Source organism: Bombus affinis, chromosome 6 (genome assembly GCF_024516045.1).
Source record: "Bombus affinis isolate iyBomAffi1 chromosome 6, iyBomAffi1.2, whole genome shotgun sequence".
Classification (NCBI taxonomy): Eukaryota; Metazoa; Arthropoda; class Insecta; order Hymenoptera; family Apidae; genus Bombus; species Bombus affinis.
Genome location: NC_066349.1, coordinates 9940473 through 9963578, shown reverse-complemented (window position 1 = coordinate 9963578; position 23106 = coordinate 9940473). Strand labels below are relative to the sequence as shown.

At 40.2% G+C, this 23106-nt stretch overlaps 2 protein-coding genes and 1 long non-coding RNA gene across 9 annotated transcripts in view; 2 read left to right on the top strand and 1 right to left on the bottom strand.

Moving 5' to 3' along the window:
• Positions 1–4038, bottom strand: part of LOC126918072 (uncharacterized) — a 195045-nt gene extending 191007 nt beyond the window's left edge. Inside the window, exon 1 of the long non-coding RNA XR_007711202.1 lies at positions 2897–4038. This is a non-coding gene — a long non-coding RNA (uncharacterized LOC126918072). The remainder of the gene's footprint in view (positions 1–2896) is intronic.
• Positions 1–18844, top strand: part of LOC126918036 (uncharacterized) — a 178052-nt gene extending 159208 nt beyond the window's left edge. For all 6 annotated transcript variants that reach the window (XM_050725600.1, XM_050725603.1, XM_050725606.1 and 3 more), the window contains 5 exons: positions 1902–2081; positions 5284–5431; positions 7161–7430; positions 7967–8301; positions 10442–18844. In XM_050725600.1, coding sequence (XP_050581557.1) covers positions 1902–2081; positions 5284–5431; positions 7161–7430; positions 7967–8301; positions 10442–10781 — 1273 coding nt within the window. In that variant the 3' untranslated portion in view covers positions 10782–18844. The remainder of the gene's footprint in view (positions 1–1901; positions 2082–5283; positions 5432–7160; positions 7431–7966; positions 8302–10441) is intronic.
• A 1791-nt stretch (positions 18845–20635) lies between these two features.
• On the top strand, positions 20636–22954 carry LOC126918057 (bifunctional methylenetetrahydrofolate dehydrogenase/cyclohydrolase, mitochondrial). Of its 2 annotated transcripts, none has more exons than XM_050725646.1 (4): positions 20636–21622; positions 21729–21913; positions 22004–22381; positions 22491–22954. In XM_050725646.1, exons 1-4 carry the CDS (start codon positions 21549–21551, stop codon positions 22850–22852), a joined length of 999 nt encoding a protein of 332 aa, XP_050581603.1. In that variant the 5' UTR covers positions 20636–21548; the 3' UTR covers positions 22853–22954. The 2 variants fall into 2 exon arrangements, with proteins under 2 accessions (XP_050581603.1, XP_050581604.1); XM_050725647.1 differs by having other exon boundaries at positions 20657–21622; positions 22004–22372.
• Positions 22955–23106: the final 152 nt, after the last annotated feature.

Here is a 23106-nt window from a genome sequence, read left to right as displayed (position 1 = left end):
GTGCTATTCGCTAAAATCAGAAACGCGAAAATCAGCGTACGAACTGTTCATTAAAAATAAACAAACACGTATCGAAGCAAAGCAAGTTTTTTGAAATGCAACTCCTAAAGGGTGTTCAAACAGAGAGTTAGCGATCGTTAACTCAAACAATGCCGCAGACGGGCAGCTATTGCTATTATAAATCTGTTATTTCATTCATCATACATATACATACGGGATGTGATCGAATAACATGTACAAGCTAGCACGAGGTGATTCTATATGAAAAAATAAGAAGAATTGATCAAGTATATTTGAACATGGCTAATTCCGGACTGGATAGAATTAAACAATCGATAGGGGGTCGTTCTGCGTGTGAAAATAAGTGGAAAATGCAGAATACAATTTTTTCTCAAGACGCTTGGTTACTGAAAAAATAAATTTAACAATTTATCATATGCACCTAAGTACCAGATCGATTCTTAACTAAACAAAATAAAGCCTCGAACGGAAAAATTGTATTTTATATTTATCATTTACTTTCGTTTCTACAATAACATCCTATTGATCGCCTACTCATATACAGCCGGATAATTAGCCACGTTCAAGCACACTTGATAAATCTCTAAACTCGATTTTCTCGAAAACTAATCCTTCAATGAAAAGTTTGTATTCCATATTCTACTCTTATAAACGTTAAATACCGTTCTTAATAACGTTAAGTATAAAAAAAGAAATTATAATACAAAATACCAGGTAAAGCAAAGATTGTTAGATTTTTTAACAGAGATGCGACGAGTGTCGTGATATTTATGACCGGCGGTCGTGTTCGATAAACTGAAAATTGCGATTATCCTACAAGACAAACAAATTTCTAAACTCTCTCGGGAAGAAAGAAGGAAAAGAGCAACCTAGCCCGAGTAACTTTCATCCCCATTGCGAAGAGCCTTGTTCGTCCCTTCACCCTTTGCGATCGCATCGTTGGAAATGCCTTTCCGATATGCCATTATACAAGCTCGACCGAGGGAGTTCAATTAAATCGAGCGGATCCGGATAAAAAGAAAAGCATCGGGACTCGCGTATGCGAGCACGAGTCATTTTTTAATTGGCCGCACAAGGGGGTGGTGATGATCGAGAAATCGCCTCGTTTAACGGGTTAATAAAGCTAGGGGAAAGGGAGGGTCGTTTCATGCGGAAAGGATTAACTAGACCGTGCGACGCATCCGCGTTCCGTGCGGCTATCACGCTCGAATACACGATCTTCGTGTCGGGCTTGCAGTGAAAAATAAAATGTAAATAACCCCTTTTGCGACGTGCTTCGATAAGCGACAGACGTCGACAACCTGCGAGGGATAATTCCTCTCTATAGTATCGAACGTTGATGACCTGTTACGCGTTTCGATGAATAATCCCATATTTTTAGCGCGTCCATACCTTTACGATCACGATCACGATGATGAGGATGTTCTCTATATACTAGAGACGCGTAGTGCGGTCTTTGTACCTGGCACGAGTTGCATTCACCTTTCCGGTAATTATAGTTATCGTATAATAAGGAATTTTCGAAAGGAACGAATTGCACAATGCTTTTACATGGAAACGTATATTTTATTAGGTCCAGTCGTAAGTTCGTTCATATTTGGCTAAACGAATGCGATAAAATCTATCTGATCGTGAAGCGATTTATTTCAGTTTTCTAGAAATCTCCCATTTTTTTACATTTTACACAAGTATTTTTACATTCTTCGAATAATATTCATAACATTTTTGAAAATCCACTGAATTTATTACTCAACCCAATCTACTCTTTGTATATATAAAAAGATCAGTGAAAATTTTGAAATTGTCGAGACTCGATGTTCCACGTACCTTTAACAAGCTTCGCACGCATACCGATGACGAAATTTTTCTCCATTCCACAGGCCAGTGAATTTTCGCGCGCTCTACGAATTCGTGGATCTACACCAGGACGGCGATCCTTACGGGAGTGGGCCGTGTTCGAGGATCTTCTACAGCCGCAATCGGGATCATTATCCCGATCGTAGATTCCAGGCGCCACGCGACATTTTCCTTTATGGCCGTGGCGGCACGAAAAATATGAGGTGAGTCCACCTTGGCGCCACTTAACTATTGTTCCAAACGCTTTCTCGATACCGTAATGTCCTTAAGGCCATAGTGAAAGACGAAGATCGGGGCCACTGAACGCCAGCTATAGCCTCGTCGAAGATTTACGTCGCTCGGGGCAATTCCTGCTCTTTATCTTCTCATCGTTGTTCCTATATGAAAGAGGACAATTTTAAATTATAAACAAAAAACTCAGCAGGAAAACTGGGAAAATAAATTCGTGGATAAGGAAATGATCGCGAGTAGATAAAATCTTGGCTGCCTTTTGTCCTGACGAGAAAATAATTCTATCGCTTCCGCCTCTCGATGTTATCTAAAAAGTATTGGGTATCGAATAGAGAATTTACTCCGGGAATACTCTGAAGAATTTAGAAGATCCAAACGACTGTCGATTCGTTAAAAATACTCGTCACCTTTATATCTGTAGCTTTCTACCGCATCTTGAGTCTCGCGCAGCTATAAATCCCAAATAGATAGAGGAACGTAAAAGGGTACAGTAAAGCGTTGTAGTAACGATAATCGTGTGCTTAACGATGGTAGGGGCAACGAAGTCAAGTTCGTCCCATGGGAATGTGTAAAAGTTAACACTTTACCGACCGCTAGCGATTCAACAGCATACGCATGTTCGACCGGCATCTCAAGCGCAGACTCTCCCTGGCGCCGGCTCTGTTTCGGTTTAGACTCTCCAATACCATTCTTTTCTTTCGTTCATCGCGAACGGTAAGTTTTTCAAATTGGTATAAAACCGTGAGAGCTTACAAAATAACGCAACTGACACAACCGAGCAAGGTACCTTAGTACTAAATAACAAATTACTGTTCAAATAATGAGAAAGATTGTCGATGACGAAAAACCGATTAATCGGTCGGTAAAGTGTTAAGGAGAGAAGCAAAACGCGCGAGGTTTCAATCGACGATCTGTCCATTTAAAGGGCTGCCCGGAGAGAATGACGGGACGATCTAACGACGACAAACTCTTTCTCTTTCCGTCGGCCGCATCCGGCTTGAACGGCGCTCCTTTTACGCGCAAACGATTCCGCGATTTCGAATGAGACGCACGTCAGTAGCTCGCCTCTTTGTTTCACCTGCAGAAGCAATAGCCAGCCGTAAATAGACCCTTTGTGCATAGCGACGAAAGTGTGCGCGTCTTTTTCTTCTTTTCTTTGCCCTTCTCCCTTCTTTTCTTTTTCTTTTTTTTTTTTAGAATTTCGCTCCGCGTCTCGTCGCCTCTCGTGAAGTTCCTCGACCCTGTTCGGTATCGAGGGAGAAAAAGAGGAAAAGGAAGAGTCTTCTTTTCTTAGAATACCTTCGACAGTGTCGCCACAGTAGATCGCTCCTCGTCAAACGCGATTATTTTCTGGCTGCTGCTGCATCTTTTCATTCCTCCTACAATATATCTAGACTCGTCTGAAAATATAGCCAACCAACGTTTCGGGAATCGCGAGGTCGGAAAATTTTTAACGAGGGAAAAAACGGGTATCAAAGTGTACGCGACTGAGACTTCCATGTGCTACAAATAGCGTTTACAGCTTCTTCCTATCTGCTGCAACTTCACGAGCTTAACAAGCTTAACAAACTTCCTCGAAGTAATACAGACGAAGTAAAATAAAGACGTCTCCTCTTTAAAATTTCTCCAAATCACCTGGCAAACTTGAGCAAATCGACAACACCTGTTCTTCCGCTACGATCTTTCTCTCTCTCTCTTCCATTCTTCTAGATTTCTCGCAACCCTCGAAACAGTCGTACAAGATCCTTGCCAACCTCCCCTATTACAGATTTCCCTCTATTTACCCTTCGAACCTCCTCCCCTTCCTCTAAACTCCACCTCAATCAACAAAACTCCCAAAAGGAAACACAAACATCGTCGAAAGTCCTACTAACACTGAATTTCGCCGTTTGCTTTCGACCTCGCGAGAACAACTCTCCAATTCCGTTACCGTTCATCGATCCTATCCCGCCGAAAGTTCCCTTGGCCGGCCATTAAAGCCGGACGTCCTGTTTTATGGGGCCATAAAATGGACTTTACGTCTTCGCGGCTGGTCCTTTCTCTTTTCGCACAACCGTGACTACACCTACTTTGGAAAGTCTTCGTTCATAAGGGGTGGCCCGGTCGTTATCGTGAATAAATGCAGCCCGGTTTTTCCCATCGATCGTCGCTCGCGTCGTTATTTGCTGTTCAAATAGAATTCCATTGCCGCTTCACGCGTGCACAGGCTGTATAGCTTGCTCGTTTATTTTGTTCGTAATTATGATTACGCCACACTGGTTGTCTGGGGAGAGGGACAAAATGTAGCAGCCAGTAGAATGTTGTAAAACTATCTGGCAAGCACTGCGCGAGACACTTGTACAATTTGTTTTTTTTTTCTAGAAAGAGAGAGAGAGAGTTGTAATATTTCGAGGGTGAATTAGATTTTTCTAGAACTTCTCTCGACGCGATATTTCCATGAAAGTTGCAAAATTTCGAATTTTCTATCGATATCTTTTACGTTTATAGAATACAGAGGAATTGCCCTCGATCGTTTTATTTTCTCCTGCAATCTGGATCGTTACTGGCCATCGCTGGCAAAAATTGAAAAAATTGTCCCGAACACTCGCCAGATATACGGTGGCGTGGAAAAATTCACAGCCAGATAATTTTTTCAAAAGGTGACAGGGCGGAAAGAATTTTAAATAACATCGAGGATGTCAGAGTATGACAAGTAGAAGGAAAAGCTAACTAAAAAAAAATTAACTAAACTAACACACACGCTGTTACGTTAATCGTATAATATTACCGAAACATTTTTAAAATACTGTTTTTTTAGAACGATAAAGCGAAAAATCTATCTGGCCGGGTACTTTTGCACGCCGCTATACTTCCTTATGTTACCGCTTTCTATTTATCTACTAGAACTTCAAAACCGTGCAATACCATTAACGACATTAACAAACAAAATAAAATAGGCAAAACTTGGTCGAGATAATGCTCGATATGAGTCCGCGAAGTTTGCAAAGGAATAGAAACCGATGATTGCTTTGACCGCTGGTCAATTAACGAAGGAGAAACGTCGTTGACCGGTCACTTTCCTCCTCGTAATCTCCTCGACGTGGTATCGATCGGGAAAGCGATTCCTTTGCGTGGCCGACCGGCCATGTAAATTCGATTAAGTGACACGAGTGCAGGCTACAACGGATTTTCCAGCTGCGTGTACAGATTCGAGGGCGAGCACGATGAGATCGTGAAGCTGCGGTTCAACAAGCTGTTGAACGGAAACCGGACGTGCCGCAGCGTCTCCAGCCCGGACTTTAATCGGCTGCTCTGCGTCGGATCGGACAACTTCTCCGTAAAGGTGAGTCGTGTTTCGGCGTTTCAAAAATTTCAATGAAAATCTGGGAAGACTTTCACGACGAGTGTCACGTGTGTATACGCGTGACTTTGGCTGCCAATGACTGTGTTAACGTACGTAGAAAAATTATTGCAAAATAAAACAGGCGTTTGCAAGTCATTGAGAAGATACAGAGGAGTGTTAGAACGTTTAGAAAATAACTTAATTTAGAGGAGGACGTAACAGAATTACCGAGAGAAAATAAAAAACTTTCGCAGTAAAAGTCACGTGCAGAAAACGCCTGGCCGTAAAAGCGTCAAGATGCTACGCTCTTCCATAATCAAACACCTAACGTGTTACTTGCGTTCAACGTTATATCGCCTTCCGCCGAAATATCTGTGTTATCGTGCCATATTCTACGTAGAACCGTATTTCACTGTTAGTTCAACCTTAACCAAAATGTGATTCGAGATTTCTATCCGTTCCTTCAAGACTTCCGCTACCTCTGGCGTAAGATAGTTTTTGGAGATAAGAGGACGTCGGACGCGAATACGTTGGCTCGCACCTTGGAGGGAATCTCTGGACAAAGACGCGTGAATCGCGAGATTGTATTCAGTTTCTCAATTTTCCTTGTCTTTTTTTATTCAACGAGTTTTCAATGCGAATTGCATAATTTTGAAGGGAAGCGTTTAGCGCGCGTGATATCTTTCGACGTACGTATTGTACTTACAGGTCGTGGTTTATTCGCTCGTTCGATATCCTTTTTCTTTATGCGGTCATTGAAAGCGCACTGAAGCGCTTCAGATTCTTCGTTTCACACCCTTTTTCCCGTGTGTAATAACGAGCCAGAGTCGCATGTTCCAATTAATCTTCGAACGAACTTCGAACAGGCATTGCTCCATTTTATATTTGCGCGGCACGAGAGCACTACAAGGGCCATTCATCTTTCCTGAATACAGTTGTTAACTCGACGAACAACTGCACGGTTCCGACAAAGCTGTAAGCCTGCCGTTGTTCGTATAAACGCAAGCAATCATACCGTCATACAGTTTTGTTTAAACATTATTCACGGAATCGGAGTAAACGATATTCGAAGATCGAACATTCGTATTCCCATCCAAGTTAAATTTACAAAATTCCATAAGGTCCCGGGAATATCTCTAACGCGATTAATCTGTAAAATTGAATCAAAAGCAAATAATAATGGGAAAATTTACTAATTGGATAATAAATTCCCAAGACGCTACTAATTCGGTCGAAAGACCGGAGCACAGCGGCAAGCGAGCAACGATTTTAATTTAAAGTTTGCCAGCCACGATCGAAAGAATCTCCGTCGATAGTTGCGCCGTTGGCGATTGCGCGAAGGCAAAGGCTGTAATTAACGAGACCGCGTTTTCATTAAAACTTTATCAGAAATTCGGTGTGTAAACGGCGGTGTGATCGCGGAGGGATGTACGACAATCGAACCGAGGCGAACGAACGTTCGCGTGACCAAAATAAATCTGAAATTCCGATCGAGTAGCGAAACCGTGCCACCGTCACCGGCCATTTTCCCGCTCCGCCATTCGTTCCATTTTGTTATCGATCGCAGGATTTATGAGGGACACGGACTCGCGTCCGTGAATTTAAAGCGCAATTACAAACGCTAATGTTCTCCGATCGCGTTTGTTCGTCACCGTGGCAATTATAATAATCTGTCGACTGATTAATTCGTAAGCGACCCCGGAGACCGAATCATGCTCGATATCCACAGGTGCTCGATCTTCCATGGCCGAACGCTCCGTCTGTACAACGGGATTGCCTCTGCTCCAATCGATCCCTACCGATGAACGTCAAGTCCACCTCGAATATAGTCGAGGTACACTTCACCGTCAGGTCTATGGACGCGTTGGATGACTACAATAATTTGTTCTTCGAGGGAACCTGGGACTTTATCAAGACCAGCCCTTGCATGCAGAAGCGAAGAGTGAGGGGACCATCCGGAGAGATCAAGTATAAGGTGCCGGTTATAGACGAGGATGAGGTGAGACTTTTATGGCTTTAGCGAAATTTGGAACAGACGAAAAAGCTTGCATTCAATACGACGCGTTCAATACGAAGTTTATACGTATCGACTTTAATTACTTCTCGTGTTCTAGTCATTCTTTAAGAAAATCAAAGGAACAAATCCTTTTTTCTTTTTGTCGCGAAATATAGAAATCGTACATCTCATATTGAACGTGTTACGAGAGGTTCAAGGAGAGTTTTAGACACGAAGTATATCGGAAGCCTGTGGTAGATCGCTTAGATTTGCTTTCATATGGTCTCAAATTGAGGATTACCTTCTAAGAGCTCCGTGACATAAAATTGATTTACTGTAACAGAGGACAAATTGAATGGCTGGCTACGATTATGACGACGAAGGTTCCAATCGCTCGAATCGTGAAACTCGAACTTTCTCAAAATTGTTCACCCTTCTAGGAAGGGAGAGGAACTTCCGTTTTACGAAATAAATATTCACCGAAATAACTCGGACATACCATACTTGAAATCGAAAGATTCTGGGTGGATTATTTTCAGAAAAACTGCGAGAAGCATCCATGGCTGATCGACCCAGGACCGAACCAATATCTCTACGTGAAAATGCACGGCACGATAATGTCGAACACGAGCAAATGCGCGACGAAGAACCGAATCGTTGTGCACACCGGTGGCGCTATCCACGTGTCGGTGTGCCCGAAACCACCTGCGGAGTCGAGTCACCACGTGGTCGAGGTTTTCAGTGACGGCTGGGCCGTCAGCAGCAACGCGATGATCCTAGCACCGGGCCAAGACCCCGTCAGAACTATAGCCGTCGAATTTATCGTCAAGGAACCGGAAACATACACGGTCACCTGGCTCGAGCTCACTAGAAGGTTGGTAATTCGAAATATCTTTCTTATTTTCTTTACAGATCCTCTAACTCGTTGACTGCCATACGAATTTTATATATAGGGTGTTCGGGTAAAAATTTTCCACAATTTAAGGGGTGATTCTTGACGCCGAAATAAGACAAAAATCAAGAATAAAAAAATTGTGTTTTCGATCCTGTTTTTTAGTTATTGACAATTAAAAATCGGCCAGAATATCCCTGTACGCGAGCAAACCTCTTTACACGAACGAAAGGAGGTCAGCCTAAGCAGCGGGGCGCACAGTTCTCAATCCCATACGGGCGGCAGGATATCATACAACTTGATTTTTCCAAAATATCATATCGTGTTTCGACGCTCTTCTCCGACCATTTTATCCAAGTTATTCACATCGTTGAAAGTTTGCCGGTCTATGAAATTTATCTTATTTTAATCGTTCTAAAAAATCTAGTATACCCCATAATCTAGTATCACCGATGACCATCGTGGCAGTCAACGTTCTAAATTTACCAATAACCCATTTGAAACCATATTGCTTCTTGTACCTATCTGTCTTACGATATCTACCCAACGATGGGATCAAACTAAGAGCGTCGTGCAGTACATATCCAATTGAATCTAACTGATAATACGCCGTTTGTGTCGTACGAAGAAATTCATATTTTAATTAGACGTCAACCTCGAATGGGTTAATCATGTGGATTCTTGATTAAACAAAATTTACACAGTTACTCGCTGCGCGTATTTAGCGATAGAAACCTCTTGGTTATCTTCGTTCTTTCGCTTGAACGATCCTGAACGAGGAACCTAAGCAGTAATCTGTCCTTTCACGTTACCTTTGAACCTCGCCAAGAGCCTCGCCCTCAATTCGCCGGAGTATCTACAAAAAGCACCGACAGTATCTCATTCAGAAAGTTGTCACTGATCCCCCGTTTCAGCTGACAAAACGCTAGTTCTAAGATCTTGTTCGAAAACCCGACAGAGAAGAAGTAGCCACCATTTCACATTCTACACACTCGGAAAAACCTCGAACAATTCTTCGTTCGTCTTTCTTTTAAAACTCTTAGAAACTCGTTTGGTCAAGTGGCACGGAATCTCTGGTTTCCTCAAAACAACGTTCCCAAAATTTCACTGGGAAAAATGCCAAACATCTTCTCTTCGCCCTCTGCTTCTGATACTAAAATCCCATTCTGGAAAGTGCTAATAAATCGTTAGCTCTCTTAACAACCAATCTTGACGATCTTTCCTCCTTTTAGCACGTTGTTCCCAAAATTTCGCTATTTCTCCCACTGCTTCTCCGCTGTAACTGTACTTCACCGAATCCGCTTAGGAAAGTGCCAAATGTCTTTTTGGTTCCCTCGACTTCCACTGGAACAATTCAAAAAGATTTCACTGCAAAAGCGTCGAAGGAAAGTATCTTCCCTTCGCTTAAAACCAAAAACTCATTCAGAAAGTCTTTAATCTTCTTAACAACTGCTAAGGTACTATCCTCGGAATTTAATCGAGAATCTTCTTGATTAAAGTCGAAGGGTCTTTTCTTTATTTTACGCGTCTGGAACGTAACTTCCTAATGAAACGATGACTTTACTTTCGAATAGCACACGATGTACTGTAGAAAGATGAGAAGTTGGCCGACACGCAGGAAGCACAGCTCTCTATTGCTCTCCGTCAGACTATAGATTTTACTTGTGTACACTATGAATTTTAGTGTATACATTGTATACATTATAAAGATATCTTTACCGCTTTCCTTAACAAGATTACAATATCCCGTTTCCATATACGTATCATACACAATATTGGAAGTAGTACTACGTCTTAAATATAAATATTTAATTAATTATTTAATTACTTATTAAATATAAATCCATTCGGTAAAGTTCTGATATCTTATTTTACCTCTCATTTTATAAACTTCCTTTTGTCCGCCACTGTACATAACACTTTCGGCTAATACGCGTGCTTATCTTTATAACCGTACCGAGTTCATCAAAAATAAGTAGACCGCTCATTTACCTAATCATCCTTCCTCGCTTCTGCGCGGTAATACACAACGTAAGAAATGTTTGCAACTATTCGACGCTTAAGCGTCTTCAGAAAGATATCCACCGAGATTCCTAACTCTATTCTCAATTTTTCGGCACAGACCATCGGTGACGTCGAGCGCAGGGCTACAGATGCCACGCGACTGCGAGCAGCGGTGCCCCGAGCTGGACGCGTGCATAAACGCGTCGCTGTGGTGCGACGGGATCTCCCATTGTCCATCGGGCTACGACGAGGCTCTGACACACTGCTCGGTCCTCCTGCAGCTGCCGCCTCTGCACCTGGCCATCGGCATCCTCGCGATCGTCACGATCATTGGCATGATCTGCTTCGTGATCTGGCGGATCTGCAGGCAACGGGCGAACCGATCGATATCGCAGCACCGGCTGAAGAGCATCTCCTCGGAGACGGCGATCATCGACGGGAAGGAAGTGATTTGCTGACACAGCGACAGTTCTGTGCGATACGTCGAGGTCGACCGGGTGACCACCGTGTGACGATCGCCCACGGTCGTCCCATTCGTCGCTCGTCGTGGCGTCGTCGCGTCCCATTTCGCGTCCTCTTGAAGGAGACGCCCGTTCCGGCGCCACGACGACGCCCGCCTCCGCGTAACGCGCAGAACTGCTCTGCTACCGGTATACTTCACAGGAGACCTAGACTCTGCTCCAAAAGGACGGTTCGCTGCTCGATGACCTGCACCGGCATGCGCTTTCTTTCTCGTACACGGATAGGTCCACGGTGTTTGCGCGCTTCTTTTGGCGTCTTTGGTTGAGCGAGAATCGGCTCGGCTCCTGGGCATTTCAAAAGCAGCTTCGACGACAGACGCGCGGACTCCGGGATAGATGCTTGTAGATGTTTCAGGAGGATGGACCGGAGCTGTTGATATTTGCCATATCCGTTTCTGTACTTTCTGACACTTTAAGGCTTCCTTTGGCTTTGACTTCTGATATTTTAGAGCGTTCTTGGATTTTTCTTTATCGAGAACAAAATCATGAGACCAGGAGAATGGCGTCTTTGTCTTCTTCGTGATCCAGATTAACCGGAATAAGTTGCCGAGCACCTCGCGTGTCTTGGTTCCTTCTCGTCTTCGTGTCTTCGATCGTCTTCGTTCGCTATTTTTCATCGATTGATTCGAAGAGTATCGCATACGTTGATCGAGAACTTGAACAGCTCCGGTCCATTCCTCCGAGTTGGTTATTATTTGCGCCGAGAGCACAGGGCGACGCATTTCCGAGGATTTCTCGGTTAGAAAGTCATCGAAACTCGAAGAATCGAGTTGCTTGAATGAGGACAATAAGTAATGAGATCCTAGTGATATCGTTTCGCTGGTAGCGTAGCTAACTTTTTGTCTCCGACGACCAGATGATATCGACCCATCGGTAGATCGAACGATGGCCGATCGATCGATACCTGATTCGTACGTATTGGCATGGTAGAGGAGCCTGAAATTCTGTTGGACTTCGCGCTCGATTAAACGCCGACCCAACGAAGAGAAGAAGAAGATGTCGGTCCGTGGCATCGAGCAGGGAACCAACAAGAAATACTCGCACTATGGTCGTTCGATCGTCCGTCGAGGTGATGTCTCGATGAGGACGGAAGACGCGGTTTTAAGCACGAGCCAATGGCTCCTCTCTCTCCTCCGCTCTCATGCTCCCTTTTGGTAAGCGCGCGAGATCCTCTGTAAAACGCTCGGTCGAAGTCGCGCGTGTTCGGATCAACTACCGCTGCCTTCATCGTGATTCGCGTAAATCGATGGTAACCATGAAATCTTCGTCTCTGATTCTTTTTTTCTTTTCTTCTTCTTCTTTTTTCATCGAATCGATAGAGACTCTGTCCTTGAGAAGAGAGCGAAACGTTGTCATCTCGTTGTCAAACGTTGACAATGAGAGCAGAAAAATTGAATAATCTCGCTCTCGCCTCGTCCTTTCACTCGCAAATTACTTTGAAAAAGAGTTTTTCGAATTCTATACGCGAGTTTAGCGCTTCTATTCGAGCAATTCGTAGAACAGTGGCCAGAAACTATCGTCTTTGAAATTTTGTTATCGGGAAAAAGAAGCGTTTACGCGAGAGAGGTCTACGAAAATGATTCGACTTAGGATGATGGACGTTGATCACGATGGAACAGTATGGATAGTAAGCCTATCCGGGAACTATAGATACTGACCAAATGTTTCGAGTGATTACCGTTTAGACGACTTAATGATACTGTCACACTAGCGATAAGACGACTTCGGGAAGAACGAGTACGAAGAAAATGACGTAGAAGTATGGTAGCCTGAAATTATGTGATATATATAATGCTGTTTTTCACGGAGCTGTGCTCCGTTTAATAATGATTGTTACACCCTGGCCAAAGGGGTCGTCGGCGACGAGAATCGATGTAAGCGCCAGAAGGGAAGCGTCGAATTCTTTTTCGCCTCGTAGAATTGGCGCCGCGACGACACCCGACGCCATAACTTGTACACCATGTTCATACTTGTACATAACTGATTATTTATCTATTTGTATCGGGTAACACGACACGTTCGTGCACGCGTGTCCGTTCGCAGCTTTCGCGCTTTTCGCATTTCAAATTTCGAATTACATCACCGGCTGCGCTTGAAGGAAGACGCGACTTTGATGGAAAGTATACTTGACCTTGGAAATTCTGCCCACTTATTCGCAATTTCAATTGCTATAAATCTAATTGTATAATAATAGATGAAGAGATTTCAACGATCGTTTCGAGCTCGAAAGTTGTACCGTCGAATTTCATTTTAATAATCGAGCAACGCGATAATTTTCTTCTGCTCTTCTGTTCTTTCGTAATGGATCGCTGCGAACGGAGACCCGTTCGAAACCGCTTTACTACTAGCCGATAAGCGTAGAGCTCGCGAAGCGCAGAAGCAAAAACGAAGGAACAAAGCCGACGAAAGATACGAGGCAAAGTGAAGGGAACCAGAGGCAAACCGAAAACGATCCAAGAAAAAAACTAACGACCGGTCAGCTAACTGAAAGCACCGCCATCGTTTCCCGCTGTGTTCAGCGTGCACGTCAACCACATCGCTCGGTGAAGGAAAATCGACGGGACGTCTACGCTACGAAAGACACGATCGACGACCGTTCGGTAACCGGCCCTCCGTTATACGTTCATGAAAAGACAATCGTTAACGTATTCCGCGTGGAATCGCATCTTTTTCACTCGATTTATTAATTCTATATGCTTTGAACGAGCCACCGACGAGCCACATCGGCGGCGTTCATCGGCTCATCCGACACCCCCTCCACGCGAATAATTCTCGGCAAACGAACAAAATCAAAATAAAGTTCGACGAAATCGCGCGATTCGTTCGATATTTCGGCCGTACAGTTCTTTAGGTCTAAGTCGTTCGAAAGATTTTATAGTAATTTTGAAGAATTCCTCCGCGTACGGGGCGGCAACGTCGGCCGACGCGTCCACGTCGACGCGACGATGCAAAGAAAAGAGGGAACGGAGGAAATTTCTCGTCGAGTTGTCACCGGATTTCGTCCTTACGAGAAGACTTGTCCACTGGGACGATGAAAAAAGTATATAGGAAAACGCACGCATGCTTTATTTCATACCGAAGTTGATTATAGTTCATTCGCCGCGTTATCTCACGTTCCACTCGATACGAATCGACGAAGCGGCGCTTGTACGCGCCAACAACCGTCGATCTCGCTCGAGAACGAACTCGTGCAACGAACCATTCTTGTCATTCTGCGATTATTTTCTCGCCCGTGCCACCCTCGATTTATCGATGTATCATTCGCGTTTCTTGCGTTGCGGGGACCAATAAATTCGTACGACCGCCGGAGTTGGCCGTGCCAAAATGGGGAAGGAAGAGTTTCCACGGTTTCTTTAGTCTCGATTGTTCAGTTTGCTCGCGTGATTCCGGTTCGCCGCGATACACCCCCAGAGAATCGAAGACTGACGCTTTAGTTTCGTGTTCTATCGTTGCTCTTACGACGAAAGTGTTACGTGATATCCGTTCACTGCCATTTCGTTTCATTTATCTGTACGCGATTCAAGCATTTTTCGAGAGATTCGGTCGACCAGCGAACAACGGACACCGATCGCACACATTAGAAGAGTAAAAATTATCGAACGAAAACAAAAAAGGAACGTTTCGCACGTTTAGAAAACAGACGCTAATCTTTCCCGCGAAAAGGCTGCCAAAGAAGAGATAATCATCTTTAAAATTTCAATCATTTACGACGAATCGGTTGCTCGTATCGAACGTTTAACGAAATAGCAATAATCTGTCCGAGAAAACGAACGAGAAAAGGAACAAGAAAAGAGAGATTCGCGATAAAACAAAGTCGGTATACAAAATACATATAACGAAACCGAGAAGATTCTGCAGCTGAAGAAAAGGAAAAAAGGACAAGGTCGAAAAGTCCTCTGAACCATACGCAAGAGGATTCCGCACGGAATGGCGAAGCTTGTTTGATTTATTACCAGACGATCGTTCACGGCCGAGTTCTCGTTTTGGTTGCCACCTACGCCCCGGTCTTAAGCTTCCGGAGAATCGGTCGGATAAAAGGAAATAAAAGAGTCGCGTGCTCGCGGACAATAGGTTCGAAGAGATTAAAAATGAAGAAAAACAATCCGCCTGATGAATCAACGGTGCGGTTCTCTTTTTCCCTCGAGTGTGACTTTCACGAGATAAAATATCGCGACGAAACGATCGCTGTAAGAGGCCTGAAGCCTCTGCGAACGCTGTACCCCTCGGCTTCGTCGCCAATCACCGTTTCCGGCGCGTAACTTTGTTCATCGTGCTCGATGGTACGCAGTATAGAAGCTAATTTTCTAAGAATCTTGTCGATATTTTCTTTTCTTCTCGATATCGATCGTCGTTTCTACTTGTTCTTTGCCATTCGGCTTTACCGTTTCGAAACGTATACTCGTACAAATATTGCCGTTAAATCATTTGTTCCGCCACCTTCTAGCAGATAACTCGTTTTCGACTTTTGTCCAAATCCGATGTCAGGCTATTAATTTTCCACGTCGATTCGTTCTTTTCGCTCTTCTCTTTAAATTATTCGACCAATAACCACGGATAACGCGAGTCCAACGATTCCTCGTTATCGTACGGAAACAACGTCTTCGTCGTATATATCGATGAACTGTTAACTGGAAAATCGCACAAAAGTGTATATCGGCCGGAATTTCTAATATTTCAAAAACCACCACGAGCTTCCCAGACGAGAATCGAATACGGACAGGCGATGAACGAGATTACGCGCGGAGAAAAAAAAGTACGTTTTCCCTAATGGGACCGCGTTGTTCACGTGCACGAGGACAGTAAAGGTTTATTGCTACGACCGGATCAAACCTATACGCAAACGAACCAGCCGCACGGTGCAATTTATCGGCGAACCTTTATTGACGTCGCGCATGAAAACGCGGCCCGCGTGTTTAGAGACACCCGCACGGCGACAGGGCATCGGCCGCGAAATCGCATCGACGTTAAACCAACCCGGTCCTAGTAACTCATATCCTCTGAACACCATGCTGGCTCTGCGTTTACCACTTGGCTATAGATTCGACCAAAGAGTATTCCGCGAATTTCCCGAAATTCGGTTCAACTCTCGCCTTGACACGTTCGCTGCTCTCTGGATCCATTTTTCCTTTCGCACAGTGAGGTACGCTAATAAAAATTGTCGTACGTATCTTTATTTATTGTACGCGTTTAATTAACATGAAATACTTTTTCATAATTTCGGGATTTTCAGTTCACGTGCCACTTCGAATCGTTACGATACATAACAACGAAGGTATAGACCGACTCGAACGTGCTTCGTACGCGGCGAACGTGTTAAAATGAAAAGTGAAACAACGATAAATATGTTAGGAAACGAAACTTTTCGTTTAAATTTCCATATTTTCAAGCGCTTACGTTATGTTTGCAAAAAGGAATGTTCTGGGTTGAAGAATTTCTCCGAATATTCTTCCCTTTAATTCTGAAATCGTTCGAATCGTTGAATTTTGAAACTTATCTTTCTGAATTTGAGAATTGGTGGCGATTACAGGCCGATGGCCGCGTACGGGTGTGCGTGTAAATAGACTACGAACGACTCGATTGTAAATAAAGGTAAAATACACGTACGAGTTTTAACTAATTCTAGATCATGATCTAAGTTAAACGAGTAACTATGTAGAGGATTAGACGTTATTAATTACGATATAAAATCATATCCATGAGCGCGCTGGTATTAAGAAACGGAAGGTCGACGTTTAAGAGCAAGTGTTATCCTCGCGCTTTGACGATACTTGTCTTATATTTCAACTTTAATCTCCGCGATATGAAATTGACGATTACGTTCATGAAAAATATTCAAATGTTACGAGTGATTGACAGAGAAAGCTATATTCGTTTGATTGTATTCACGGGGATGTGTGCTTGTATTTCTTTGATTCCGTCTGCAATATATCATTGTAAGTATCGTCAGGGAATAATTAATTAGAAATGAAAGGAAAGAACGCTTGTTATTCCCTCGATTAACACCAGTCTCCGTTGAGACACAATGAACGAGAACAAACGAATCGACGATGTAACGAGTATAAGCGACTTCCGGTAGGCGCGCATCGAATCGACAAAAATTTGCACGGTTCTATGTACATAAGTAAGCGTAAGTGTTGCCGAAGCGATAATGGCAAGAACCGAGAAACTGCACAAGACGATTAAGTTTAATAATGATTTCTCGATAAACTGTTGTACGTAAAAAGAAAAGAGAGCGTGATATAAATGAACGAACGATGGTAAAAAAGGAAGAAAGAAAAAGCGGAAAGTGAGAAAGCGTAACGTAAATAGGAAGTTTGTAAAACTCCGCGAACTGACTTGTACAGCGTTTATCTCAGGCCTGTCCACGTATAGGATTCCCAAATCGTTTATTCTTCGTCATAGTCTCGTGATCTTCTCGAAAAATAGTATAGCGTAAAAGTAATCATATCGTGTAGCGTCGATACTTTAGAGGATAAATTTACAGTACAAAATAAGAGAAAAAAGAATTGGAAGCTATAGCTCTAGCAAGATTCAAGATCCTAGTTCCGCATCTACGTTTCTGCTTAGTATCTGAAACTTAGTTCCTTAATTAGAAATGGTATCGTTTTCTCATTTTGTGCTCTAACTTTGTTCGTCGAAGAATCGACATATAATTAACCGATCGAGTTATCGAGCACTTTCACATGCTACGATAATTGTATGGATACAGAGCGCGGAAAATGATTTGGACACTATAGTGTATCCTGTGAACAGGCCTGGTTTATCTAGTAGCACAGAAGTTGTATGAGTTCCCGAACTCTTCCCGAAGACTGCCGAAAACGCTTATTGTTTGAAACGCTTCGGCGCCCCGCAATAATCATCGCTTCGAGCGATGAAAATTAACGAGTAAGCATTAAGTATCGCTTTCTCTGTCATTTTCATGCAGAGTCATACACGATCATTTATAGCAGTTGGTAAATCGTTCGCGTAACTCTCTTTTTTAAGATATTCGATATCCTCCTTTCCTCGTCTTACTTTTTCCTACGTTATAGGTAACAGATTTTGTAATGTACGATAATTCTACGTTGAGCGTATCTGATATGAAACAGGATGTTACCGACTGTCGGTATATCGATATTTGAGTTTAAAATTACCTTGGAATGATTCGTTCGCATCGCGATAAATATGTATCTATTTGTATACTTACATTCAACGTTCTTTTTTTCTATGCACGATGATTCTTTTCTTTCTATTCGCCCGACAGTTTGCACCCAAATTGTTCGAAAGCTTAACATAGAAGTTAAACGACTCGCTAATTCTTTTTAACACATCGCCCACGGCACGAATATACAAAATTATGCAACAAGGAATATACACTCAATACCTCGAGACAGCGAAACTCTCGATTTCTGACACTATTACTGCAAGAAAATAATCATAAACACAAACGGAAGAATGCATTACGATGTAAGAATAAATTATCCAATTTACGGTGAACGTGGAATCAAGAACAGGCCCGACAATAACGTATGTGCACATGCGCTCGTGCACCGTACATGTTTACGAAGATGTACTACCTAAAAATGTTTATAGATGCGTCTATCAGGCCGATCACATGTATTGAACGTGAAGTAAAACGAAAGAGTACTTACATTACCCACTTAACGAGATACTTTCGACATACAAATGAATTCAATGCATTAATGAACTTTACTCCAAATTGTGAAACATTACTGTGACGTTTAAAGTGAGAAACTTTGACAGCTATTACTATTCATAACGTAAACGTGATAATTGATTGATTAACACTAATAAGATCGCATCGTTTGGTCTGAAAGACACTTCTATGGAATGGTTAATGAGAATGAAAGAGGATCGATCACCGTCAGACGTAAAAAATTTCAACAGAACCTCCGGAAACATGCTCACACGACATGCATATAGTTACTAATTATACCATTATTGATTACCGATTCGAATATCGAATATGCGACATTTTTAATAAATTATTTTGAAGATTGCTTGACTTGTTTATCCTTACCTTATCCCATCTTGTTATTTCAAATCTTAGAAATATTCAACGATGCAAATATAAATCTTGAACACGATTGATTTTAACTTTGATTTAATAACTTCTGGATAACGGATCTTTTTGCTGCACTTCCTCCTTCTTAAAATTGTTGCTTTCGATACTATGAAGACTGAATACACATGAGCGATATTTTACCGTGCGATCCCGATGCGACCATGTCTTTCACTGTTTTCCTATTACAACGAAATAGACATATCGCTCGTAGAGTTCCCGCGTAAATCGACCACCAAAAATTATATCGATAATAATCGAGTATCGCGATATTTAATTACACATTCTACCGTCTTACTAGCGTTGTACGTGACAGTACTATACTGAATCGATAACATACCATATGACTTAATGGTAAGTAAGGAAACACGGAAAAATATCGCAGGTCTATTCTGTACCTCATCTATAATTACCTAATCTCAAATAAACAAAATGTAACCATTGAATAATAAGACAGACGTAACATTAGATGGTACCATTAAGTTTTAGGTTCTGAAATACCGACCTGGAGAAAAATCAGAGTGCTTCTTACGCCCTCTGCGATATGCTGCAACAAACATAAGTAAATATTAATGTTCAACTTGAGAGCAATGAAGACGATATAAGAGTTGGACGAGTTTAAAGCCCCGTGCACAACTGTATATGCGAACAAATATCTGTTACACTTTAATTAAAAATGAATATCAACAACGTATTGAGTTTTGGTTTGGCTCAGTTTTTTCAATCCAGTCACCTATCTGCACAGAGCCTTAAAATATGTATTGCAGATGAAACCGGTAGTTCCAATAAAAATGACTTTTGACTTGGCTTTGTTCGTTTTAAATATGTAAAGGAATGTATACGTGATGAATAGTACGTTTCTGAATAATATAATATGAATGAATTATACATGAATAACATTTCTAATTTATTTGAAAAATATCATTTTTCTTTTAATTACAGTATATCTAAATAATGGATTTTTCTGGGTTTCATTAGGAAATTATCATCGCATTACAATTAATTCACGTAGAAAATCAAAACAATCTTGATGCTGCGATCGATCATGTTATTTTTAAAGTTTATTAACAAACAGCGAAAAGAATTAACGCCGTTAATAGCGTAAAGTTAAAATAGTTAACGTAATAATTAACATACCTTAGATTAGTGTCTATCTAATATAGATATTAGATCTCTAAGGTCTATATCTATAGAGATAGAACTTTAGTTTAGCTTTCCTTCAAATGGGTTTTAGTTCTAAAATCTAGATTAAGTTAATCTTAAACTTCATTGTTGTTCCATAAGGAACAAGAAGAAACTTATTCTTTGTTTTAAGTTTTAGTTTTAAATATTATTCTTAAACCTGACTTTTGAGTTTTAATTTTAAATTGTGAAGTCAGCTTTAAGCTTCGGTATATTTATGAAAATCGATGTACTTGATTGGTATCTTTATCCATAGAAGCAAGATTTTGGTGATTTTTTTGCTCTTCCCATTGGTCTTTTTATTTCTTTCGTTATTCCTCTATTGTTTTCATTGGGCATAATTTGACTATTTGTATTATCAATAAATTGTGTTACGAGTTTCCGATTCAAACTACCTGTACTTCATAATATACATACGTATATGTATAATTAATAGTCGATTTGAAAATACAAAGATGAAAACAGAAAAGTTTCAAAAATTCACATTTTTATGCTTCAGATATATATTACAATTTTATTTGAAACTAATTAACCGAGTTATTTAACTATTATTGTGCAGTAATTTATTACTTTAATAACATGTAATATGTAACATGTTCTTTTCATTTCATTATTTTGATAGTGTGTAATGCCATCTGAAGTATTGTGAAAACATAAAATTTTATACTACGTTCTGATTATAGGATATCCTGTTCTATATTTTATTTAATTTCATACAAAACTTTAGCTTTTATTCAAGCCAGTACTATACCGAATCGATATCGTCACATGTGACACGAAACTGGTAAGAAGCTTTTCCCAGATCGATATTTTAGAACGTAGGACAAGAAAACTCATATAGTGCCAGATCTATCTTATCCTTAGTCAACGATGAAAGTAAAATTAATGTTACTGTTATTATAATATCGCTATAGTTAGTCTGGTATAGTATACATACGTATATTATCGTTATCGTTACCTGAAGAAAAGTAGTCCCATAGAAAGTTTATATGCAATATTTCTATATCTCGTTTATGATATTATATATCACTTTCTTAAATAATATAAGTGAAATTACAATGTCATTTTCCCGAAATAAATATGTAAAATATAAATTAAATGTTAATTCTTTTTACAAATAAAACAGTACCGGCAAAACTAGTTTCGAAAGTAAAAAATCAACATTCCCTTTCACTACAAAACATTGCAAGATTTTCACCAGTAATCGCTGCAAACTATTTAGTATACTTTCACCAACAACAGGTTCACTGTGTTTTTTCATTATCACATTATTTATAAAAACTGATAGATATCATAATTTCGAATTATAATTACATAAAATACAGTATGTATATATGTTATATTACATTATGTTATGTTAAGTACTACAAGTAACAATTTATATATTGTTATATATATAAATGATCAAATATATTTTACTATAAAATAATTAAATATATAAACGATTTTATACTTAAAACATGTTTCACTGGAAGAAAGTCTTAGGAATTAATTTGCATGGATCTTTGAGACAGTTGCATACTTCAAAAATTTTGTAAGTAATACATATTCAATTTTTAAAGACTTAAAAAGTTATAATATAATATAACATAATTTTCTAATTAACTCAATATGAGGTACATAACATATATTTTTTTTAGACAAAAAGCTGTTATAATAAATGGTAAAGAAATAGCTGATGAGATTCAAAATGAATTAAAAGCAACTGTTCAGGATTGGTTAAATGATAATAGAAAGAGACCTAAACTCGTAGCCATAAAAGTTGGAAATGATCCAGCTAGTAAAGTATATGTTGAAAGAAAGATGAAAGCTGCGAACTTCATTGGTAAAATAACGCTAATGTTTAAACTACTTTAATAGATGTAATTGATGCATTGAATCTGTGTCTAACATATTTATTTTATTGATAACTCAGGAATTGAAAATTATGTTATTCATTTAAAAGAAAATAATTCGCAGCAAGATCTTATTAAAGAAATTGATTATTTAAATAAAGATGAAAATGTGGATGGGATTATCGTGCAATTGCCATTACCAAAACACATGAATGAACATGAAATATGTCAAGCAATTATACCAAATAAAGATGTTGATGGTTTTCATTTAGAGAATTTGGGTAATTTAGCATTAAATAACAGTAGGTTTATTCCGGCAACTGCTTTGGCTGTAAAAGAATTAATAATTAGGAGCAATATTGAAACATTTGGAAAAAATGCAGTGGTAGTGGGAAGGTCTAAACACGTTGGGTTACCAATTGCGTTACTTTTACATGCTGACAGCAAAGGTATAAAACGTAAATATAATAATAAAATGTAAAATAGCAAATTCAATGAAATTTTATATATATAGAATGTAACATTGCAAAAAAGTCAATGAAATCATAATAGCAAATTGATTCACAGATGAAATAGGTGCATTAGATATGACTACAACAATATGTCATCGTCATACTCCTCATACTGAATTAGAAAAATTTACAAAATTGGCAGATTTGGTAGTCGTTGCAGCTGGTATTCCTGGTTTAATTACTAAGGAAATGATAAAACCAGGAGCATGTGTAATTGATGTAGGGATTACAAGAATAAAGATGGATAATAAATACAAATTAGTAGGAGATGTAGATTTTGAAAATGTGCAGGCAATTGCTGGACATATAACTCCAGTACCAGGAGGTGTAGGCCCTATGACTGTAGTAATGTTAATGAAAAATACTATTTTGGCAGCTAAAAGAAATTATAACAACTCAAAATCATCTGTACTTTAAAATATTAATGTTTAAGAATATGGACCATACACAATTAACAACACAGCATTGATATATATATAAAATATGTTTTCCTATGGAAATAAAATGGAAATAATAAGACTTTCTACTTTTTATTATGTTTACTCGTTACATCAGAAAATGTCTTTTATCACTCACATATAAAAACTTAAAATCATGTCATCAAACAATTTTTAATACATGTTATTACTTTTGATATACGAAATAAAAGCAGAAAGGTATACAAAATAAAT